Here is an 8,408-nt window from a genome sequence, read left to right as displayed (position 1 = left end):
CCGGGCCCCGCCGAGGCCGCTGCGCCCCCGCCTCCTCTCGGGAGGACTCGCTCCAAACTCCCTGAACTTCGGGGACAGTCCCCCGAAGCGGCGAAACTCTTAGGGTTGGCAGTCCTGCCCAGGGATCCCCATCCCGGGCGGCGCTCCGGACGCCCTCTCCTCACCGCGGCCCCGCAGACACGTGCCTGGACTCTGAGGGCCTCTGGAGCCCCCGGCCCGGCCAAGATGCTCATGAGGAAAGTGCCCGGCTTCGTCCCGGCCTCCCCGTGGGGGCTGCGGCTGCCGCAGAAGTTCCTCTTCCTCCTCTTCCTCTCGGGTCTCGTCACCCTGTGCTTCGGGGCCCTCTTCCTGCTTCCCCACTCCTCTCGCCTCAAGCGCCTCTTCCTGGCCCCCCGGACCCAGCAACCTGGGCTGGAGGTGGTGGCTGAAATCACCGGCCATGCCCCAGCCCACGAGCAGGAGCCGCCTCCCAACCCGGCCCCTGCCGTGCCGGCCCCGGGCGAGGATGCCCCCAGCAGCCGGGCCAGTCCCCGCCGCACGAAAGGGGGGCTGCGGCGCACCCGCCCCACCGGGCCCCGCGAGGAGGCCACGGCGGCCCGGGGCAATAGCATCCCGGCCTCCAGGCCCGGGGATGAGGGCGTCTCTTTTCGCTTTGACTTCAACGCATTCCGGAGCCGCCTCCGCCACCCGGTCCTGGGAATGAGGGCCGATGAGAGTCAGGAGCCCCAGAGCCGAGTGCGAGCCCAGCGGGAGAAAGTCAAGGAGGTATGGACTCAGCCCCCCCAATTCTTCCCTCCAATTGCCCCCACTAAGGAGAAGGTCCTCTTTCCTTTGCCTCAGTCACTCCTGGTCCGGGTGCCCCCAACCCTTTCCCTTGCCTCAGTCACTCCTGGTCCCCGGTCTACTTATGGCCCTGCAGACTGCACTTTGCACCTTCCCTTTTCCTCCCCAATGTCCCACCTTCTCTCCTCCCTACACAGTTTCCCACCACTCGGGTCAGTTAATCGTCCCCACCGTGGCAGATGGCAGCTGAACCCCTAGACCAACTGCCCCCTCACTCCCAGACTCTGGTCTGTCCTGTCCAACCTCCAGCCCCAGTGAGCTCCACTCCTTCCCTTTGCGGAGCTGCTAATGAGAGAGGAGTTCAGGTTTCTTAATGCACCCGCTTTTTGCATTTATGGACACAGAGTCACTGATTCCATTCTTTTTCACTGTGTAACCTTAAGTCCAAAACCCCTGTAGGACTTGCTTACCTGAAAACTCAGGATTTAAGGGGATATTTGGTGTCCTGCAAATATTTTGTAATCTAGTAAGCAACCTACAAACCAGAAGATGTTGTGCATTCTGTTTCTATTGAACTTTGGAACAATTGTACATGATTGTACATAATTGCATGTAATGCAGGAAGAGATGATAAAGCAGTGGTCATGTTACAGAAGCTCCGAGGTTATTGGCTTAATGAAGCAGGTCTTGAGCTGGTTCCCCGTAGGGATTGTACAAGGAAGGATTTAGAAGGATCACTTTAAGTCTGAGTCTTAGTTTAAGAAATCAGAAGCAAACACAAGCCTCACAAGGCTTGAAGACAGTTGCCAGTTTGCCACTGCTGACTAAATATTCTGCTGGACCACTGTTAGAACTGCCTGCGTGCGGATGGTGCCCGGCAATGCAGAGGGGGCTGCAGTGACACCCCCAGGCCACGAGGGGGCCGTGGGCAAGCTGTGGGCCAGGGTCTTCTCCCTAGAAACGAGAGGATGTTCTCCCCTCCCCATAGACTCAAAGGAAAGAAAGGGCTGCTTTTGCCTGGACTTTTGATTTGCTGCAAAGAAGTCAGCAGGTCGGCCCTGATTTCTAGGAAGAGCAGGCAGCAAGGATCAGGACCTGCTCTGTCAAGACCTGCTCAGAGCCGATGGAGAGCTTAGCCAGATTATCCCCTTCTCCTTGTCTGAACTATTCTCCCTTCCAGCGCCCACCTCTCTTCCGCTTTTATCTCTGCTGTTACTTTGTTTGGAAACTTAACTAGCAATCACAGGACATTTTGTGAAGTTACAATAGGAAGCCACAAGGAAGCTGAGTGCTTGGTGTGTATGTGTGTGTGCATGTTTGTGTGCTCTCAGTTTCCAGATTCCTGTTGAAATCTCAGGTTGATTGAAAGCTGGAACTTGCAGCAGCTAAGTAAGGGCCATTAATTTCTCCCTTTCTTGTTAAGGAACTAAGCTGTTGAATACTCAAAAGCACCACCCATAGCTCTTTCTCAAAGCTGCTTCTGAGCACAGTGGCTCTTTTTGCCCCTCTCGACTTCCTAGGAGGGCAGTGACCCCCAGTGAAATGACATATAAATTGCATGCATGCAGTTTTTCATGGGGCATCCAGAGGTGCTATCGGATTTTCAAACTGATCCCCCAAAGGGTTAAGAATTAACTACCGTCCTCCTCAGAAGAGATGCTCTCTGTGTTTGCACTTAGATGGTGGTCCATTTCCGAATGCCTGGGGCTGGGAGTCATGGCAAGAAGGGCAAGCTGGCTAGTAGGGAACTTGATTTTCCCTCTCTGTGTAAGACAGTTTCTTTTGCCAGCAGAGTCTTGGATGATGCTTGCTGGAGTGACTGGAGGGCGGTAAGAGGGGTGAGGATTCTGTGCTTTGCAGGTGGGTATAAAATAATGTGATGGGAGAAGGTCTAAGTTGGTGGCCAGATGTCTGGATCTTTCTAGTTGGCATCTTCTTGCACCCCCTGGTACTAGCTGGAGGCATGCTGCATGTACTTGGAGTTAGTGTTCAGCTAGCCCTCTCTTACTAATCTTGAAGACCTTAAGCTTCTCAGAATGGAGAGGACTGGTTTCTGTGTTTTGAAAGCTATTGTCTCTTCAGGCTTCCTGCCACTGACCATGCTCCCATTACAACCCGAAAGATGTAGAGTGGTTTTTGGTTTAGTTGTTAACATAGTTACCATTCCTGCTGTCCCACCCCAGGAAGAACGCATATGATGGTTGCTGGAGGATGTCTTTATTTCCTTCACATTTAAATTCTATCTGCATCATGCCCAGGGGTAGATCATTTTAGAAAGGTGCCTGTTTTCACAAAAGGGACTGTTGCTTTCCTCTCTGGTTTGTTTATTTCCAGACATGGATTGATTAAATCCAAGGAACAGAGGGGGAGCTGGCATCAGATAAAAAAGGCCCTGTTTTTACAAGATTTTAAAGTGAAAGTAAATATCAGGAGAGAGGGTGATAAATGAGCATGAGTGAAAACTGGACGCTTGGACTCTGGATCAACACCGTGTATTCATGAGCATCCGGAGAGATGGACATGGTCAGCAGGCCTGTGTTGATAAGATGGTTGAGGCTGCAGGTTCTGGACATGCATACGTCAGGAAACACTCTGTCACTAGAACCAACTATTTTTCCTCACTTTCCAATTTTGGAACCTTGGCAAAAGCAATGCGGTGGAGAGAGGAGACCCACAGAACATGGGTTGGAGTTTGAGCTCACTCTCAACTGTCTGACTTTGGGCAAGCCACCTCTCCTTCCTGGACCGTCTTGTAAAATGGGGTGAGGGAGAGGAGAATAAGCTGGTTATAGACCCTCTTGCTTCTGGCCCTGGCCCCTAAGTGAACTGCCAGTCTGGTCAGGGACTCCATAGCAGCTGGGCTATCCGAACTCTGTTTTGAGATATCTTGTACTGGAAATCAGGGACAATGGTGTGGTGGTAGTGGTGGTGTTGATGGGGTGGTGATATTCACTGCTGTATCTCTGTCTAGCACCTAGCCAAGAGTAGATATTCAGGCTGTTGATTAAGTTAATTATTCCCATTACCCTCAGCTTGGAATCATGAAGAGTAAAGGTGTTGGCTAGAATGTAAGGGGGTGAAGGCTTGGTAGTAGCCTTGCCTTTCAGATCTAAGGATAATATAGGAAATGAGGGATGTCGTTCATAGGCGGGTTGCCTATGGATTCAATTTCAAACAAACTTGTCTCACACATGGAAATGTACAGCTTTTTTGGGTTATATCTCAGTGGAAGAATTCAGACTGCCCTGGGTCCTACCCATGATTCTTGGTTGTGTTTTTGTTGTTGTTTTTGTTTGTGTTTGTTTTGTTTTGTTTTTTAAGACGGAGTCTTGCTCTGTCGCCGAGGCTGCAGTGCAGTGGTGTGGTCTTGGCTCACTGCAGCCTCCGCCTCCCAGGTTCCAGGTTTAAGTGATTCTCATTACTTAACCTCCCAAGTAACTGGGATTACAGGTACCCCACCACGCCTGGCTAATTGTTGTATTTTTAGTAGAAACGGGATTTTGCTGTGTTGGCCAGGCTGGTCTCGATCTCCTGACCTCAGGTGATCCACTCGCCTCAGCCTCCCAAAGTGCTGAGATTACAGGCACGAGCCTCCGCGCCTGGCCAGTGCTTGGTGGCTGTTCTGGGGAACCTGTTTCTTCCAGTGAAGGGGGCTTGTTATAAAAGGGAATTAGGCTGGCCGGGGCACTGAGAACGCGTTGGGACTTGCCCTTGACCATATGGTGTTTTCAAACAAACCACAGAAGGGCTCCTTCCTCTGGTCAGATGCAGCACCAGCACCACTCCAGAGTCCAGGGCTGGGTGAGGAGAATGTGGATTGAATTTCCCCACCTTCCCTGTGCTGTTGGCCCAGTGTTCTTATAAACCACTGTATGCTGCAGTTCTGTTAAGAATCCAAGCTGGGTCAAGTCGTAGCTGTTCCATCAACTCTGATTGGAAATTCCTGTTTATTACTGGACCTCAGTCTTCATGGTAAAACCAAGAGGTTGTCATTTAGGGGACCTTTCTCTCTCCTCCACTTCCACCTCTTTACTGTTTTGTTTATGGATCTGCCCAAGCACCTAGAATAGGGTCTGACATTTAGTTGGAACTCAGATACTTGAATGAGTGGCTACATTAAAGATGTATAAACTAACAGTTAAGGTTGCTAGTGTCTGAGGCTGGGTCTTCTCCCTCAGGGTACCTGGAATTCCAAGGAGCCTCAAAGTAAGAGCTATAGTCAGGTTTAGAAGCTTAGCAGCTCAGTGATCCAGCAGGCCTTTTAGAAGTTGCAGCAATTTTCCGAGGGCAAATCTGACTTGAGGGAGTGGAGGTGGCACCCATGAGTAAAATCTGTCATGCCTAGATAGCAGGCGTCGGAGGGTGCCTGTGATTTGGCAGGGAGCGCCCCAGCTCCTGCCCTTTGTGCCTGCTGCGTTCAGCCGCCAGGGTATTGCTGGTTATGATATGTGACAGTGTCTGAATAAGTCATCTTGGCAAATGATCTTTGCTCCCCATTAACGGGCTGGTTCGTTAGTCATGTGTGGTTTTTTTTGTGGTTTCTCTGTATATCTGATTTATCGTCACTAGTGCCAGGGACAGGTAGGAAAATTAAAAGGCTTTGTAGCATGTGAATCTGAGCCTGTGAGATGTTCAGGATAATTAATATTAGGAACAGCTCAGATTTAAATAGCTTTCCTTCAAAGAGCTCTGTTTGAGTTGCAAATCCATTCAAGATCCTTTCCCTCCTCCCTGGTCCTTCAGTCTCTTCAGTTTCCCTCTTGTCCTGCTCTACAGTACATTTAACATAGGTGGAGACTGGCCTGTAATAACTGAACAGGCCCCTTGCAAAACCCTTATATCCTCAGCCCAGCCACACGCTCCTTCTGTAGGACGGAGTGCGCAGTTGAGTAAAGCTTAGTACTTGTCCCTACCAGGTATACAACTTAACTCCCACACGTTGGTTGGGTCTCTGCTTTCATTTCCAGTTGTACCATTTGAGGGAATTAGGCATTCCAGGAGCAATTGCTTCTCAGGCTCCGTATTCTTAACTCTGTCTTTAGTGTTAGGGCTAGAAACAAATAGAAGGACGATTTTTTTTTTTTTTGAGACGGAGTCTCGCTCTGTCACCCAGGCTGGAGTGCAGTGGCCAGATCTCAGCTCACTGCTCACTGCAAGCTCCGCCTCCCGGGTTCACGCCATTCTCCTGCCTCAGCCTCCCGAGTAGCTGGGACTACAGGCGCCGCCACCTTGCCCGGCTAGTTTTTTTTTTTTTGTATTTTAGTAGAGACGGGGTTTCACCATGTTAGCCAGGATGGTCTTGATCTCCTGACCTCGTGATCTGCCTGTCTCGGCCTCCCAAAGTGCTGGGATTACATGCTTGAGCCACTGCGCCCGGCCTAGAAGGATGATTTTTAAAAGTCGCTGCCTATTTCACAGTACAGTTAGCGGAGGGAGGAGGGGATAAGAATATAGATTCTCCTGTGGTTTTCACAGTGACTGATTTACATCCAAGTTCAAGAAATGCTTTTTCTCTAGCTTTCCCGGAAGACGGATCCATTACTCCACCAAAAATAAATATTGTGATATGTATCAGGCATACTTTACTCAAAGGGACTTACATCTTTTCTCTTATTGAAAAAAATAAATCAGGCTTGCAGATTGTAAAGCCTCCGTGTAGGGAGCTGCTTGGTAATCCAGGTGAGCACCCAGCCTTGTGGATACTGACTCTGGCTTGGAGAAGAAACCTCTCTTTGCATCCTAAGTTGAATCTGTGTTAGAGGAAGTGTTGGGAGCTTTAGGCTATCCCTGCATTGCTTTCATTGATGAAATTGGGAAGGGTTTCCCAAGGGAATGATGGACGTAAGATAGTTGCCTCAGGCGAGCTCGTGGATTTATGATTACATTACTTGAAAATAGGAGCCATTCATGGAGCAGGGACAAGTTCGTGAGTCAAGGATTATTATTCCAGTTCTGTGTACCTGCAGTCCAAAAACACCAGGCTCATCCAAACAATAAGCCCTGGTTCTTGATTCCCTACTATTCCTGGACCAAGCAAGGCCTTTATGCATAAGCATTTGCATAATTTGGGGAAAAGAAACAAATATTCTTAGCTCTATATTTCCATGCAGATGATGGTAAGAAGCCAAATTGGAGACTCCTCAAAGAATTCCAGGGACTCAAGGACCTTAGCCCCCTCCCTCTTCCTCCTCATTCCCCCTTCACTCTGGGGACTGGGCAGTAGCTCCGACAGCAGGGTTTTAGATGTCTTAAATGTAGAGTTGATGCAACTGAGATTGCTGTTAAGTTAGACCTGCTTTGGTGTCTCCACCCTCAAAGAGAAAGGAAGCCACAGAGACCACAGCCTCAGTGTGGGGACTCAATTGCAGGTGTTTCCTCTCCTAGAAGGCTGTTGCCTAAGATTGGATTGAGAGCTCCCCACACTTGGCAGGCAGGTGGTCAGAACAGTTCTTACTCTGAATTTCTTGGAATCTTCTTTAATTAAAGGCTACCACCAGGGCAATTGTCCATCTGTTTTAGTGCAGTACCTTTAGTGGTAACTTTTACAGAAGAAACTTTGATATATTGATTAGTGCCTGCCTTGATAGATGATCAATAATTGTGCTTTTATCTGGCATCTTCTGGGAGTCAGCTGCTCCCAAGGTGAACCTTCTGGGCAAACGATTGTCACTAAATAGCAACCATTTTCAATGGCCAAATAACAGGAAGTTTTTCTCTCCTCCTCCCACCTCTGCCATCTTCTTAAACCTCATGCTGAACACAAATCATTCTTGCTGGCCTCGTGGTCGCCGTAAAATCCACTGTGGATGCGGCGATGTCCTGTTGAGGCTGATGGGATGTGTCACTAAGACTGTTTGCGTCCCAGCTTTTGTTCTTTGTGATCTCGTCTTAGTTTTTACACAACCACCTTGTGTTGTAGCTACTATTTATTTAAGTATAATTAATTAATACATATAGTGAAATGCACAGATTTTTTTTTTTTTTTTTTTTGAGACAGAGTCTTGCTCTGTCTCCCGGGCTGGAGTGCGGTGGCACAATCTCTGCTCACTGTAACCTCCGCCTCCCGGGTTCAAGCGATTCTCCTGCCTCAGCCTCCTGAGTACCTGAGTACCTGGCACTACAGGTGTGTGCCACCATACCCAGCTGATTTTGTATTTTTAGTAGAGACGGGGTTTTGCCATGTTGACCAGGCTGGTTATGAACTCCTGACCTCAGGTGATCCACCTGCCTTGGCCTCTCAAAGTGCTGGGATTACAGGCGTGAGCCACACCCGGCCAAATGCACAGATCTTAAATATACAGTTTGCTGTATTTTCAGAAATGCAGAAAACCATGTAGACCACAGTCCTATCATACACAAAACATTTCCATCATCGCAGAAAGTTCCTCTGCTCCTTGACGGACGATTAACCCATCATCAACCTCTCATCTAGCCCCAGTCACTGTCTTGATTTCTGTCAGCTGAGATTAGTTTTGCCTGTTCTAGAACTTCAGAAAAATGGAGTCGTAAGCCAGGTACAGTGGCTCATGCCTGTAATCCCAGCATTTTGGGAGGCTAAGCGGGGAGAATCACATGAAGATAGGAGTTCAAGACTGGCTTGGGCAACATAGCAAGTCTCTCTCTCT

The 8,408-nt window shown here is 49.2% G+C and overlaps 1 protein-coding gene across 2 annotated transcripts in view; it reads left to right on the top strand.

The window, feature by feature from the left end:
- Nucleotides 1-6: 6 nt before the first annotated feature.
- The window catches only part of MAN1C1 (mannosidase, alpha, class 1C, member 1), a 187,260-nt gene continuing 178,858 nt past the window's right edge, over nt 7-8,408 (top strand). For both annotated transcript variants that reach the window (XM_011955624.1, XM_011955623.1), the window contains exon 1: nt 7-765. In XM_011955624.1, coding sequence (XP_011811014.1) covers nt 226-765 — 540 coding nt within the window. In that variant the 5' untranslated portion in view covers nt 7-225. The remainder of the gene's footprint in view (nt 766-8,408) is intronic.

This window comes from Colobus angolensis, unplaced genomic scaffold (genome assembly GCF_000951035.1).
Source record: "Colobus angolensis palliatus isolate OR3802 unplaced genomic scaffold, Cang.pa_1.0 Scaffold4, whole genome shotgun sequence".
In the NCBI taxonomy this organism is placed as follows: Eukaryota; Metazoa; Chordata; class Mammalia; order Primates; family Cercopithecidae; genus Colobus; species Colobus angolensis.
The sequence above is the reverse complement of the archived record's forward strand: the minus strand, read 5'-3'. Positions and strand labels throughout refer to the sequence as shown.